Source organism: Aedes aegypti, chromosome 3 (assembly GCF_002204515.2).
Source record: "Aedes aegypti strain LVP_AGWG chromosome 3, AaegL5.0 Primary Assembly, whole genome shotgun sequence".
Lineage (NCBI taxonomy): Eukaryota > Metazoa > Arthropoda > Insecta > Diptera > Culicidae > Aedes > Aedes aegypti.
Window position 1 is genome coordinate 281,230,473 of NC_035109.1, and position 16,574 is coordinate 281,247,046.

The 16,574-nt window shown below is 39.7% G+C and overlaps 1 protein-coding gene across 1 annotated transcript; it reads left to right on the forward strand.

Annotated features, from left to right (window-relative positions):
- Positions 1 to 610: 610 nt before the first annotated feature.
- LOC5571013 (conserved oligomeric Golgi complex subunit 8) lies at positions 611 to 12,477 on the forward strand. The gene is made up of 4 exons (XM_001653393.2): positions 611 to 756; positions 818 to 1,296; positions 1,363 to 1,576; positions 11,198 to 12,477. The coding sequence occupies exons 1-4, from the start codon at positions 702 to 704 to the stop codon at positions 12,256 to 12,258; spliced, it is 1,809 nt and encodes a 602-aa protein (XP_001653443.2). The 5' UTR covers positions 611 to 701; the 3' UTR covers positions 12,259 to 12,477.
- Positions 12,478 to 16,574: the final 4,097 nt, after the last annotated feature.

Consider the following 16,574-nt stretch of genomic DNA (forward strand, 5'->3'; position numbering starts at 1 on the left):
TTATAAAGAAATTAAAAAAAAAAAAAAAAGAAATGTATATATATATATATATATATATATATATATATATATATATATATATATATATATATATATATATATATATATATATATTTTATTTATATATATATATATATATATATATATATATATATATATATATATATATATATATATATATATATACGGGTTTCTTCGATGATTGTTCCTGGGTTTTTTCAGTGGCCACAATGCAAAGTGGTAATTTACTCATTTTTGCGCACACATACTCAAAAAAATCACTTAGATTGAGCCTTGGATTCCCAAATTTTGGTGATACCGGCAAAACTGAAATGTCCTTCAATACGGGTACTCTAGTTTCAGGACCTTCTGGGACCTCCCGGGAATTTGTGTGCCCTTCATTTAAGCCAAACAGAACAGAAATCGGTAAAAAAAAACTTATATTGAGCCGCCCCTCGTTCAATCTTCCAAACAACTTGTATGCAAGAAAAAGCGTAAAAGCGCATGCAGCTGAAATGAATGGACGTAGGATGCGTATGAATGAACTAACGGTTGTTGTAGTAGTAGTATCGTATTTATATACTCATTGTTATTTACATACCGTTTGCAGTGACAGTTCTTTTACACATCATGAAGTGAAACGTAAACAGTGCGAATATTTGCTGCAATTCGTCGGTACGATTTTACTCCTTTCGAAAACCATGGATTATGAGAATGAAAAAGTGTTGAAACTGGTGTTTCCTGATAAATATGAAGGTAACATTTGCATTAAACAGTTATACACAGCAGATTTATAACAAAATTCGTTCGTATTCAGATATCCTCAACAGCGAAAATGCCCCAGAAGTTATGGACTATATGTTCAAGCTTGGTTCCTACAAAGTGGACCAGCTGAAGAAGGAAAAGAGCCGCTTGCAAGACGAAAACAAACAGAATGTGGAGCAGACTCAAGAGTTGGCCGTCAACAATTACAAAACCTTCATCCAAACGGCAGAATGTTCCCGGGAAATCTACCGGAAGTTTGTCCAGACGGAGGAGCGTGTGGATAGTCTGAGCAAAAAGTTGCCTAACTTTGCGGAAACTTGTCAGAAGTTTTTGGACTCGTCCAGCAATATTAATAGTGCTCGAAGGTTGAACTCATTGACCTTGACGCGTAATGCCGAGCTGTTGGAAATTCTGGAACTTCCCCAGTTGATGGAAACTTGCATACGGGAGGGCAAATACGAGGAAGCATTGGAATTGGCTGCCTATGTGCAGCGAGTTGGTAGTAAACATGGAAACATTCCCATTATTGCGGTGAGTAGAACTTGAGAAACCATTGAAAGCAAATTTTTAAGTTTCTGATTTGATTCGTTCCAACAGAACATTCGATCAGCGGTGGAAGCAGCGTGGCATACCATGTTGGTTCAGCTTCTGTCTCAGCTGCGAACTGATCTACAGCTTCCGAAGTGTCTGCAGGTGGTCGGCTATCTGCGGAGAATGCAGGCGTTTTCAACGGCCGAGTTGAAACTGAAATTCCTTCAAATTAGAACCGGATGGTTCAAAGAACTGTTGGCAAAGATCCCACAAGATGATGGTAAGTTTGGTAATTCTAAAGTGCGGTTCTCCAGAATTTCACTGTGTCGGAAAACTTGGGGAGGCTCAATCCTCAAATGGTAGATAATTATCAAATACTGTTGATCTATTTGATGATAGAGCTTAGCTTAGCTTAGACTGACTACACATATCAATGGTTGCTTCATTCCTACAGCTGTTAGGATATTTTACTCAAATTGAGAAAAAAAAAAAATCAATTGGCTGGACCATCACATAATATTTTTATGCCGACACTTACAGTGGCAAACCATTCAAAGTCTTTTGAATAAAATGAACGTTTTGCAAGTTAATGGTTGCTACTCCGCGATTGATCGGAACTGGTAAGAATTGCACTACGATCCAAATGAATAAGGGATGGGAGTTTCCGCTTACTCTCGAAGTGCAATTTTAGCAGATCTAATATTATTGATCAATAACGGCGCCGGCCAAGTCCCTACAGTCAGTTGGGATGGGGAAGGAATGTTAGGGTGTAATGATTGTTGCTTCTAGAGACCGAGAATATCTCTGCATCTCCACAATCATCACGGGAAGGGTGTTTATTAGTGAGGGAGGAAAAGATCTGGGAGTCACCTCTGGTCGGTGATGCGATCCATGGACAAGGGGGAAATATACGACTTATTTTTAAAGCTAGTTTTGTATTTTTGTCTCGAGAAGTTTTTGGTAGAAGCTTTAAAAAATACGTCAACATGTATAATGTCGAACAATTCAAAAGACGTTTTTATTAATGACGAAAACTGAAAATTACATGTATATATTTTAAATTATATGAAACAGGAATAATGCCGACACTTGTAGTGACGAACCATACATAGTTTGTTTGAAAATTACATATGCATTTTGTCTCGATATGGTAGAAGTTTTAAAAAATACGTCAACATTCACAATGTCGAAAAATTCAAAAGATATTTTTTAATAATGTCGAAAAGAGAAAAATATATGTATATTGAAATTGTATAAGAAAAAAGCATAATGCCGACACTTATAGTGACGAACCATACAAAATTTGTTTTAACATTATATAAAAGTTACGCTTTCAAGAAAAAATGTGTTATCATAAGCATGAAACGAACTCACCAGTTGGTAATCCATTCTCGACTGAACACAAAACTGACACTGACAACAAAACTTCTTGGCGTCCTGAAAACAAACCGTCTTACTTGGGCCTTCCGAAATACCTACCCAGCAAGACGCTCCAAAACAGGAAAAAAAATCGAAGCAATGAGTTTCACGAAGCACTACCCAGCAAGACGCTCCATAACAGAAAAAAGGAAAAAAAATAATCCGGCGACGAAAACACGCGCGAAACCGTGAGCAAAATCTATCGGACGATGCAAAACCGAACTTTCCTGCTTGGGCTTCACGAAGCACTCATTTTGCAAGTCTATACTTCTAGCACAGACAAACAGACCGAACCATTCGAAGCTTTTTTTACTTTACTTTTACTTATATAAAGGGATTTTATATAAAAAATATAAAACGAAAAAGTTATGAATAAGAGTTTATGCCGACACTTACAGTGACGAACCATTCATAGTTTGTTGAAAAATCATATTTATGTAACGATTAAATGTGCGGTCATACATATTTTACAGATTTGAAAAAAAAACATGAAACGAGCTCACCAATTGATGCTTCATCCTTGATTGAGCAGACACAATGCACTTTCAGCTTCACCCGTGTGCCCGGCCATAAAACGACCATAAAAGCACTCAGAAAAAAAGGGCACGCGACCCGAGGAAAAAAAACTAAAATTAGTCGGGCTTTCTCCATGCACTCCAAAGAAAGCGCAACGAGAAAAAATACTGACGACTTCTCGGGCTTTCTCGACGCTGTACTATTTCAGATTTCCTTGAATTAATGACACAGTTTAACTTGTTTTTAACCAGACAATCACTTCGCTTCATTTATTCACTTCCTCTCGTGTCCACCATCTCCACACATCTCCCCGACCCAGTCCCCTTCTCTCTCCGTCCTTGCATTCTCCCTCCGTCCTCTACATCCATCGCGCGTGTTGTTCAACTCTCCACAATGTCTTACTCATTCTCCGTGTTAACCGTGCTGCCAGATACTACAACCCCACCATTTGTTTCTTCGATGTAGTACGGCACGTAGTCTTCGTTCCTAATGGGTTCACGACGCTTGCGTTTACCTCGAGAGTTCTCTTCCTGCGGTACAAGCGGATCGGTATAGTTATCAGCCTCCGGTGTTGAAGAGTTCAATGTTCCTTCCTGCCTGGGTTGTTGATGATCCATTTCAGGTGATTCGATTCTCTCCTTCGAAATCCTGTCACTGGTCTCAGGAACTTTCCTCAAATGGGTAACGTTTCGTCGGAATTCCTTTCCTGATATAGTTGAACGAACAGTTGTGTCTGAACCGTTCTTCTTTATAACTTGAAACTCCTCAGGAGCAAAGTCGGCCTGTAATTTGTGATCCTTCTTCATCCGCTTTAAGAACACTCGATCATTTTCTTGAATGTCGCTAGATACCGCCCTACGTTTTCCATTAGAATACATCCTCCCCTTTTCCTTTTGAAGATTATCATTATCGCGCACCGATTCATCATCAATGAAAGCTGGAACTCTAGGAAGTCGGCTTTTTATGCGGCGTCCAAACATCAGCTTAGATGGCGCCTGTCCCGTTGTAGAGTGATTGGTTGCATGATACACCAACAGAAAATCCCGCAGAACTTTTCGCCAATCTTTCCCAAGTTCTTGGGCGATCCGCAACCTCTTAAGGATTGAACGATTCTGCCGTTCTACCTGGCCATTCATTTGTGGCCAGTAGGGTATTGAGTTCACCAGCTGAATTCCATACTCATTACAGAAGTTTTTGAAATCCTCACTCGAGAATGGTGGCCCATTGTCTGCTTTAATGAGAGATGGCACGCCGTAACGGCTGAAAATTTCTCGCAGACGCTCGATGGTTTCCCTAGAGTCAGTATTCCCCATTTCGCACACCTCTAAATATCGGCTGTAGCTGTCCACGATCACAAACAGATGTTGTCCCTCGGGTAACGGTCCTAGGAAATCAATTGCGATGTCTTCCCAGGGTCCGGTAGGCAATTCCTTTCGCATCATTGGTTCTGGGGCATAACGGGGAGGCACAAGTGTACACCCACGACAGTTCTTGATAAACGTCTCCACATCAGCATCGAGTTTAGGCCACCAAACAGCAGTTCGGAGATACGACTTCATCATTGTCATCCCCGGATGACCATCATGAGCTATGTCCAGTACTCTCTTACGCAAGACAGTTGGAATCACTATGCAATCCCCGCGAAGAAGTACTCCTCCAACGTCACACAGTTCTGAGGAAATAACACGGTAAGCGATAGGAAGTAAGTCCAAGTTGTCATCTTTTAAACACTTCAGTATATCTTCCAGTTTTTCATCGTCTTGCGTTCTGGCAACCAGTTCATTCCAAGAGATAGCAACAACCTCAGCATTTGTGGCGGCGATATGTTGTACCATGATCTCCTCAGCAGAGTCAAAGGGTCTTAAGGCAGGGCATGAGAGACGTGAAAGAGCATCGGCGGCGTTTTCGTCTCCTCGTATATGAGTAACCGAATAATCGAAGCACTGAAGCCTCAAAACCCACCTTTCAATTCGCGGACAAGGGCGAGACCTAGGGGTAAATAAGTACACCAGAGATTTGCAATCGGTCACAAGTTGAAACTTTCTTCCTAAGAGGTAGAACTGAAATCTTTCAACGGCCCATACTAACGCAAGGGCTTCTTTTTCCGTCTGGCAGTATCGTTTTTCGGTTTCCGTCAAAGACTTTGACGCGAAGCTAATAATCCTCTGTTGACCTTCATCATCGGTTTGCACAAGCATTGCTCCGAGTCCCGTTGGACTTGCATCTGCGATTACGGCTGTCGTATTGCTAGCATTGTAAAATCCAAGAACCTTTACGTCTGTCATAGCTTGCTTTATGGCCTGAAATGATTCCTCGCATTGTGAATCCCATGAAAACTTCATACCTTTCCTTGTAAGTGCTCTGAGTGGCTCATCTAGAGTCGCAAGATTTGCTATAAACTTATTTAAGTAGTTCGCAAGCCCTAGGAAGCTGCGAACTTCACTCTCATTTGTAGGTTGGCGAAAAGATTGAATTGCTGCAACCTTTGCACTTGAAGGAGAAATACCCGAGCTGTTGATTTTGTGCCCAAGCCACTCTACTTCTACCGCCCTAAAGTGACATTTCTCAAGATTAAGTTGAACGCCTCTTTCATTTAACCGACCCATTACTTTTTCAAGCCGCATGTCATGCTCTTCCATGTCTCTTCCCACCACAAAAATGTCATCGAGATACCAGTGAGTACCCTCACATCCACACAATATTCCATCGATGACTTTTTGGAAGATTTCTGGAGCCGTTACGAGACCAAAGGGTAACCTTTTAAAACGGAACAACCCCTTTTCCGTAATAAAATTGAGGATATCGCGTGACTCTTCTGCAACCATTACTTGTAGGAAAGACTCCTTAATATCTAACTTGCTCCAAACAGTCCCACTGCCAATCTTATCAAGAATTTGATCGATCACCGGCATCGGATGATGTTCCCGCATCACAGCTTGGTTCACCCTTCTGAGATCCACACATAGGCGAAGTCCTCCGTTGGCTTTGGCGACAACCACCAAAGGAGATACCCACGAAGTAGGCCCATTCTTAGGTTCGATGATGTCGCGATTCAGCATATCCTCTAGCTTACGGTTGACTTCTGACTCCAAAGGTATCGGCAGCCTTCGAACTGGTTGTACGACAGGTTTTGCGAGCGGTTGCATATGGATATGAACTTCAACATCCTTGATGCAAGCAAACGGCTCCACACTCGGCACGTTATTTATGTTGGTTCCCACTTTCAGCACCTGCAGTTGCTTAGCCGTAAAATCCCCAAGCAAACATGTTTGGCCTTTTGTCCACCACAAAGAATTAAGCTGAAGTACTTCTGTTTGCAATCCCTATTTCTGCAGAAAATGTTCCGCGTACCAAGAGTGGTTCGTTGCTACCATACGACAAAAACGTACGACCTACATCTCTTGCAGAATTTGAAACCACTACTCCCGATTGCTTCATTCGCTCCCAAGCTTCAACGGTCACAAGATTCGCATCCGCCCCGGAATCGACCAGCATTTCCAGCTGTACGCCTCCCACGTCAAATCTCAACACATTTGTGGAGTTTCCAGAAAAAAATGCATAGTAGACTTTGTCAGCCGTTGTATCATTGGTGTCCTGCTGCTCGACGCGTCGAAACCTTGTACTTGGAGGAGCTTTCGAAGAACTTTCTGGTCTCATGGTGGCATTCGATGATTTGCACTTGGATTCAAAATGCCCAACTCGATTACAGTTTCTGCATTGTCTACCCCGCGCTGGACAAATTTCCGAAGTAGAGATATGGCCCGACTTGCCACAGTTCAAGCAGACCACACTGGAGAAGCGATTATTCTGACGCCCATGACCTGGTTTGACGGAATAGGGATAGGGACGAACGAATTTTTTCGAAGGTTTTTCCCTGACCTTAAATGCTTTCTCTACACCAGAACTTGAATCAATCGGCTTGGCAAAATCCTGAATCTGTGAATCAACACCCTCTAGACTAGATGCTATATCCTCGATTTCATCTAGCGTACGGTCTTTCAACAACATACGCCGACGAAGCTCAACTGACGTACAGCCTTCCACAATTGCGTCCATGATCATAAGATCCGTCAATATTTGTTTTGTCCGCTTTGGATATTTATCAAATCCACACAACGATGCTTGATGCCGTAGACGAACCTGTAATGTTTGATAACTATTGAACCAGCAACAAAAATAAATGAAAATTAAACACTTATTACCATGTAATGAGCAAATTTCTCGTTTGGCAACTGCTTCATCTGACGTAAGCGGTGACACTCCAAAATATCTTGCCTTACTGGTTGAAAATAATTATCAAGCGCTACAATTGCCACATCGTAGTATTTCTTTTCAGTAGCAACAAGCGGAAATTTATTTCCCTCTGGAAGATTGGAGAACACCTTATCTAACTGCGGTCCTCCGAGGTACAACAATTTTGCCCTCTTTTTATACTGGTCCGTTACGCCATTCGCATCAAAATATCGTTCTAAGCTACTTTTCCAGTCATTCCATTCACGAAACAACTTGGATTTTTCAATATCCTCGCATCGGAACTGCGGTAGCGGTCTCGTATCGTTCATCTGTGAAATGTATTATAAGGGCACAACGATATACTAAACACATACTATATGATTTGTTTAAACTAATAAATCCATGAGACCCACGGAAGTTGGTCGGTCCTTTCGGTAAAATTCCTGAATAAATTTTACAGAAGCAAATAAAAATTTGTGTCACTTATATGTGCCCCTTGAAAAAAAAAGCCTAATCAATTCAACAATTTCTTATGATTGTTGATCTGCTCTTAGAATTATATTCGTTTCTCTTCAATAACATTTACTTTTACTTTCAATTGCCTCACACAATTATTGATCGACCCAATCGATCAGATTCAACCCTCACGAAGCTTTTTCCTTTTCAATGTGAACATTTTGTCTCACGCACTTATTGATCGACCCATACGATCAGATTCGACCCTCACGAATCTCTTTTTATTATTTGAAAACTGTGAATTGTCCCACACAATTATTGATCGACCCATACGATCAGATTCGACCCTCACGAATCTCGTTTTCATTTGAACTTTTTGTAAATTGCCCCACACAATTATTGATCGACCCTTACGATCAGATTCGACCCTCACGAATCTATTATTTTTTCCATTTGATAATCTTTTATATTGCCCAAGACAATTCGTGATCGACCCTTACGATCAGATTCGACCCTCACGAATCTCTTTTACAAGTCAGACCCACTTTCTACTTTTCAATGAGTATTGATTAACTCTGTCAACCTGTCTTGCGCTTCACCACTTAATCAGGGTAGATTTATCTTGTTGCTGCATATGGCTCTTCTTCAACCAATTATTTCTGCTATAATATCCAATTTCACTCATGTAAGGTTTTATTTAATTAATTAATCTTACCTCCGTTCACCTCATAGGTCATGCGATCGTTTCGCACAACAATCAAAAGCAATCGCATTTTCTGCCATCACGTTTTCTTTCTCTGACAGCATAATTTCATTATCTTCCAATCGGCTGTCAACCACAACAAACACATACCTAGCCCCCGTTTTTTCTTTTTTTTTTCTATAACTGCGGAACAACTTGAAATGAACATCTTTCAAAGCGGCTCACCCAACACCAATACTGCTCAAAAAAAAAAACTACACAGCCGATCGGACCGACCAACACCGAGACGCCATTACAATTTTCATGAACCGAAGGTCCCACTTTTTTTTCTCACAAATTTCACAACCAGTTTATGCATTTCGATTAGTAATTACATACCATTTATCTTCTCGTCGCCAATTTGTACTATTTCAGATTTCCTTGAATTAATGACACAGTTTAACTTGTATTTAACCAGACAATCACTTCGCTTCATTTATTCACTTCCTCTCGTGTCCACCATCTCCACACATCTCCCCGACCCAGTCCCCTTCTCTCTCCGTCCTTGCATTCTCCCTCCGTCCTCTACATCCATCGCGCGTGTTGTTCAACTCTCCACAATGTCTTACTCATTCTCCGTGTTAACCGTGCTGCCAGATACTACAGACGCACTGCCCGGCAGAAAAGAACGCGTCACCCGAGACGGAAAAATAATGACGACTTCTCGGACGTTCTCGACGCACTCTGTTAATCTATTTGTTAATAGAGAAGAAAATCATTACATCTCCCAAAGTATAAAATAGATTGAAAGGCATTGAATTAAATTGCAATTCTCGCGAAACATTACTAAAGGACCTATGAACAAATGAGAGATTCTCTACTCTCTCGCTCTTTTTCGATTATAACAGTGGAATTCTAAAGCTTTTGGGAAGTTTTTCACTACAGATCGAAAGGCAATTTCCTTGACTAGCGTTCCATACAACAGAAGAGGTTAACGTGACTCAGTTATTGATCAAAGAGAAAGTAAACAAAGAGAGCCTCTCATTTGCACATAGGTCCTTTAGTAATGTTTCGCGAGAATTGACTGCCAACGAAAATTGAGCGAGGAAGATACAGCACAAAACACACCAGAGTAATTCCATAAAAAAGAATGCTCTCACAACTCCCCGAGGACTGCCTTGTACGGGCAGGACGCTCAAGAGTTCTTTTGAAGCGTGAGTAGAGGTGAGCATCGCAACAAGAGAGAGAGAGACACACACACACACAAACAAAATCCTCGCATTTTTTGCACTCTCACTCGAATCGCTTGAGGATCTGTGTTGAAAATTTTGTGTTCAATTTTTTCTCCTCAGACAAACGGCAAAATCACCTCATCTTTGCATCGCAGAGGAGTTTCTATCGAGCCTGAATGTAACCCACCATAAACATGAATTGTAAAGGTTTATTTGTTTGTCTCATGGTATTTTTTATTTAAAATATTGTTGATTTTTTAGACTGTACAAAAATAAACCGTAAAACTAGTGTAGATTTTGAAATATCACCAAAAAAAAGTGTCCGGGCATAGAGGACTCCCCCCCTACACCATCTTGATTAAAATCATGATTTCTCAATTTTTTTATTTTGTCCGGTATTGGGTGCTGTCCGGTACTGGTGGATCTCCCCCTGCACTACCTGACAAAAGTATGGAAACAAATAACAGAGTATTTAAATTTTCCTTTTTTTATTTTTGAACTGTTTTATTTTGTGCTGAAAGACAGACATCGTTAAAGCAATTTGAAAGCACAAAATTATTATGTAAGTTCTTGAGATTAAACAAATCCAAAGAATATATGGCCAAGCCTAGGTTTCAAAATAAATCATCTATATACGTAAAGGTTAGTTCAGTAGAAATAAAAATGTGAGTCGGAATTGCATACTTTTTTAGAGAAAGAATTGAATGTACCTAGATGAACCCATTTTGCTCCTGAGTTTCAAAAATGTAATTTAGGCATACGTTCTGCAAACTACTCGTTAATATGGGGACGGGCCTAGTGTACAGGTTAGAATTCACGCCTTTCAAGCTAAGGACCCTGGGCTGGGATCCTCATCCCCACGATTGACACTTATGAAGGGAGGTGATGTCGTTGGTCCCGAGATGAACTAGCCCGAGGCTAAAAATCTCGCTAATAATGATTAAAGAGAAAATGCTCGTGAAAAGGCGGGTGTCAAATTGTATGACTATTCATTCGCCTGTCATCATAGCTTTATTATTGTGTGAATGATTCTAGGAAGACAAAAAATCAATTCGATTTGTATATGAGAAGATATGGAAGTTCTTTCCTTCAATTACCCATCCATCATTACTCTAGGAAATCGCAAAAAAGTATTAAAATAATAAATATCCCGAAATTTTTGGAACTTTTTTTTTTTTTTTGAAACGAGACACAAAAATAAGACTTTTTTAAATCTCAAGTAATTTCGCACATTCCCCCTACATAAAAATCTGTTTGTAACATTATTACCTTTAATTTAAAGGTTGATGTTTTCTGACAAAGTGAAATTTTGGGACACCCTTTTCTACATTACACGAATGACTAATTGCTATTACAATTTCAGCTCACGTTCATCTGACGAAAACCATCGAGGCTACCAGAGTACACCTGTTCAACATTATCACCCAATACCGTGCTATCTTTCCGGAGGATGAAGACGCCGTTTCCGGTTTGTCCACCATAACGGTGGAACACAGCGCAGCTGATGGTAGTAAAATATTCCACAGCTGGCTACACGACCAAATCGTTGACTTCATCAACGTGTTGGAGAAGGATCTTGCTTCGAACGACATCAACTCTTACGATACCATTCTTGGCCAGTGCATGTACTTCGGATTGTCTTTCAGTAGGGTTGGGGTAGATTTTCGATCGCTCATTGCTCCTGTATTCATCAAAGTTATCTCGCAGAATTTTCAAACTACTGTCGTGAGGATCACACGACAATTTGAGCAAGAAATCGAACGTTATACCTTAATCAATAAGGTCCCAAATGCGATCAAACGATCAAAATCGGTTGATAAGTCTGACACCGGGAATCACCCGCCCGAAACCTTGCTAGATTTCACTCCACTAGCATTGTACTGCAATGAAATTTTGACCGTGTTCAACGAGCTTCGTCTATGTGCACCAATTGCGTTGGCGCCCACGGTCACCGAAATCCTCGAGGCTTCCCTCGAGATCGTTTGCAAGAACATCCTCTCTTTCTACCGCCAGGAGCAGCAAGCATTCACCGCATCCGAGCGGGAATGCTTCATACGTTTCTGCTCGTGCTTTGCGTACGACCTCATTCCATACCTGCAGCGGTGCGTCCATTTCATCTTTCCCCCGGCGACCATCGCCAACCACTTGGGAATCAACGTGCTGACGTTGCAAAAGCACGGTATCACCTATTTCCGACAGAGGAAAATCCTGGAACCGATAGAGTACCTGCTGCCGGACAAGATGGAAGCCGTTATCAAACAAGTGGGCGAAATAAGCGTTGGATCGCAGCGAATTGCATCTACCGCGCAGTCTGTGCCATCAGGCGATGAAGGTCAAACGATGAACCCATCGGGCGAGGATGATAAGGTTGGCGAAATGTCGTCAGCAGGCGCCAGTTCCAGTGAAGGTATTCTGGAGGAGTGATTATTTTTGATACGAAATCGGACGTGGTAATCTTATCTTATATCGAGATGGTGTCGTGATTTCTGATAAGCCAGCACAGCTGGATTTAAAAACAGATGATGAAAAAACAGTGCCCGATAATATGATTTGGGATAGATGCTAATAACGGAAAGTTGTAACCCGTGTATAATTTTCACATATTCGAGTTTAATAAAGAAACGATTATTACTCTAAGCTTAAGCATGTTTTTTTTTTTTTTTTCTAGGTAAAAGGTAGCAATAACATTCTGTTGTTGATAGAAAAGGATTCCAGGGCTGGTAGCAAGGTCTTAGGTAGCAAGCTGAGAGAGGGGAGACAGCTGGCTTATGTCGAATTCGTTTTTGAACCTGGGTTGGTACTGGCGCAACCCGTTCTGAATCACAGTTTCAACCCCAACCGGGTTCAGGTTCGACCGAACTACAATTTGCTTGACGTTTGTTTGTTTATGTGCTGATCACCGACCCAGTTCCTAAAAACGAAAAAGACATTAGATTGCGAGCTCCCAAAAGTCAAGGGAACCTGTTATCAACTGTCACTGGAAACCGCACATTCGAAGGGCAGAGCGTGAAAAACCGTCAAAATTTGGCCAAACTAAAACTGGATGGGATTGAAAATTCAAGTTGTTTTCCTGTGTTCTCGCATATAAAATTGTTGAATATTTAAATATTGTGGATTGGACTTTAATGGCTATTGATTTTTTTTTTAAATTTTATAATCTTTTTGATAACAAATGGGATGTGAAAATGGTTTTGACCCAGTTTGAGTTCTCCGAACCATTGTGTACAACCCAAGCATGAGAAGAAGAAATCAAAGAAGCCAAGAAAACAAGCCAGTTGTCAGTGAGCTGTCTCCTCCAAGGTATCTAGAAGGGAAGTACTTCAATGTGTCAGAATGTTGAATTCGCCATTTTGAAATACCAGGTGACAGCTGGCGAGTTTGTTTTGGTTTAAAGGTGCTAACTCAATACGTACCTCCAAACATTTTTCACAGCCACACTCCATCTCGTTTCGTTCGGCTTTTAATTTCACTAGTCATAGAAGAAATGTAGCATCCTGGTAGCTTTTCCTCACTTTAATCAATAAAACACATGCATTTTACATCCTCTACAACACACGAAGAAGGTAAACGTTACTCAGAAATGCGGGAGAAAATTTTCACTTACCGGTAGAATTTGTTTTCTGTGGTAAACAATCCCTAACATTCCCATAGAAACGATACATGAAAACATACTCGCCAGCTAGCCAGCTCGCCAGCTGTCACTTTCACCTCCCCTGTAGCTGACCTCACTTCGCACCCACTGACTGCTTAGATCACTGAACCTCCCTTCAATCAATCTTGGCCTCCTCTCTCTCAGGTAGCAAGCCATTTTTTGATGATTTGGTCACTATTTTCAAGCTGGTCACTAAAAACTCGCTATTTGCAACAAAAAGCCACATTTTTCAGAAGAATAGTCACTAAAGTAACTATTTTTGTGATCTGATGATAAACAAACTATTCCACATTTTTTTGTTATTATAAATACAAACACTATGTTAATGTTTGATTTTAAAATCAAAATGTTATGATTTTTTGGACCACTGCCAAATTTTCTAGAAAAATTTCAGCATAATGCATAATTTTGTCGGAGCTCTGTGATATTTTTTTTTCGGAAAGTCTGCCAAAATTTAGGGGCCCATTCACAAATTTCATAACGCTGAAGGGGGTGGGTGGGTGTCCTCGTGCTGTTACGGCTCATACATAATTTGTAAAATGTTCATTTAAAAACGTTACAAGAGGGTGGGTGGGTGTCGAAAATGGTTATTTTTGGTGTTATGAAATTTGTGTACCGTTGACTAAAATTCCGAACTGACTCATAATCCGAACATTCGGTTTTTGTATTGCGATTTGGTTGAAATGTTTCGTTGAAATATACCACCAAATTTGCCAGGAAATGGCAGTCAATTGCAATTAAATTTAAAGCCTTTAAATATATCTTATACTTTGAGAGTTGTAATGATTCTATAGTTCGGGGTCAGTAAAACTATAAAGGAGAGATAAGCGGAAGTCAAATGGAATGATTTGGCAACTAACCAGCAGTGTTGATTTTGCTCGGCAACGAGAATAATATTGTAACACGGACATGACTTCCTCATTGCTAACAAGTGTATTTTGTTTCGTTGTAGATCTTTGAGCTACCTATCCAAACTAATAAACAGCCAAAAAAATCAATAACTAAAAATCGAATTGACAAACTCCAAAAAAGAAAAATATTTCATTATTTTTCTTCATGCAAAATTACTTCTACCGAAATAATTTCAAGCGGATTACATTACTCTTCAAGAAAAGTTTAAAACAAACATAACGCATGTTCGTTTGGCTCACAGTAAAAAGAAGCAAGGTTCTATCAGTGCATCAGTATCCGCTCATGTCCCTTTTTCGCTCACTAGTGTAAAAATTGATTTTTCGTGTAAAAACCAACATTTTTTGCACGGATATATTGTAGCAATATTAAAAACATTCGAATGAAGTCGTCTGACATTATTTTCATTTGATAGAATAATTGTTTATATTGAAAACACTAGACCTCGTGAGCGGTATTGGCGCTAGGTATTTTTGTGTGTTCAAATAACCGCTCATGTAAAAAAAATGATCAACATTTTGAAGAAATGTCAAATTTAGTATGCAGCCTTCTTTATTGCAGTAGTAGCTATGGTTTGACCATAAAAAATAACACGATAAATAACGAAATTCGAAATAATGCATATTTTAGTAAGTTCGTCTCGAATTCTGTTTACCGTGAGCGGAAATAGGAACATTTAGATGCAGTAAAAAATGCAATTAAATATTTGTTTATGAAAGTTTTTCAAATTATTTTTATTTTGCCCCTTATTACCTATACTTGGAGCTACATTGTGACATAAAAATAATAGATCGACACAATAGCTATTTTATAATAAACATTTGAACACATAACTTCCCTTAAATGAGCGGAATCTGGTGCACTGATGGTATTATACTCCGAAAAATGACATTTGGCAGTGACGTCATTCCTATCGCAAACTCGAACGAGTGCAAAAGAAAGCAAGGCTTGCTTTCTGTTACTACCCTGTAAGCCTCATGCTTGGCGATAGGAATGACGACACATGTTTTGATTGGAAACCGTTGTTTACACGTGGGAATAGCCTATCTTGTTGTGTATACCGTGCATTATGGTTCGAAGGCGGACAAAACCTCAAAAATCAAAGTTGTTTTCTCCGAACGGTAATATTTTTCCCTACTTCCTTATCATATTGGTGGTTTAAATCCAAATTTTTAGGCAGATTCATTGAATTTTGAATTTTATACAACTCTTTGAGTGGACCATGTACATGATTTTTCGAGAAAATTAATAATTGCGATCCATAATTCACCTGCTATTTATGAATTTAAAGAGAGCTCAAACCGCCATGGTATCTTCAGAGAAGTTGTTTGTAGATACATAAAGTACACCTGAGTTGATAGTATATCGTGTGCCAGGTACGATGATACTTTGTGCCCTGGGAGGTCGGGAAAATTTACTTTACGAAAAAATTCTCGACCGGCGGACCTCAAACCCAGGATTCTCAGCTTGGTCTTGCTGAATAGCTGCGCTTTCACTGATACGTAGGGACGTTCCGATACTTTCGATATATCGGAATATCGATATTTTGCTTTCGATATTCGATATTTTGGTATCGATATTTTCAATTCAATATATCGGTGATATCGATATTTTCTTCCGATATATCGTAAACTAAAATATAGAAAACAATAGTAGGGTTTTAGCATTAGCACTAGCATAACCATTAAGCATTTGTAGGTGGTATAGTCCTAGACCGCTATATAAGGGTTGCCTCCTTCTCGACAGTTACCATAGACAAAGTTTTGAGAGAAATATCCCTCTTAGATTAAATAAACGTATCCTTCAGCAGTTGGGAATTGTCTTGGTCATATCCTTGCGAAAGGATATGAAAAGATAATTGACCGGATACTTATTTACATCCAGCAGAAAACTCGCCTAATTGATACGCAAAATCGGCGTACATAAAAATTATTTAACGATCTGACGAAAGTAGCAGGGACCTCTACAAGCTCTTAGTGAAAAACAATTGTTTCTCCAAATATAATATATTTCTTGTTTAAATACAACGCATTAATTAGATTTGGAGAAAACCCAGAGCAGTTTCCGTTCGAATTGTACTAGAATGTATGTTACCAGAAGATATTTATGTAATTGGCGGTCAAATCATCAATAATCTCGAGTATTCAAAGATTATTTTTTGTCGAATTTCAGGCAACTA

Bases quoted from the DNA above. Each gene is read 5' to 3' on its own strand.
- LOC5571013 (XM_001653393.2), top strand. From the start codon at position 702: ATGGATTATGAGAATGAAAAAGTGTTGAAACTGGTGTTTCCTGATAAA. The intron at 1,297-1,362 runs GTGAGTAGAACT...TCGTTCCAACAG, and splicing joins GAAACATTCCCATTATTGCG to AACATTCGATCAGCGGTGGA. The intron at 1,577-11,197 runs GTAAGTTTGGTA...TTACAATTTCAG, and splicing joins AAAGATCCCACAAGATGATG to CTCACGTTCATCTGACGAAA.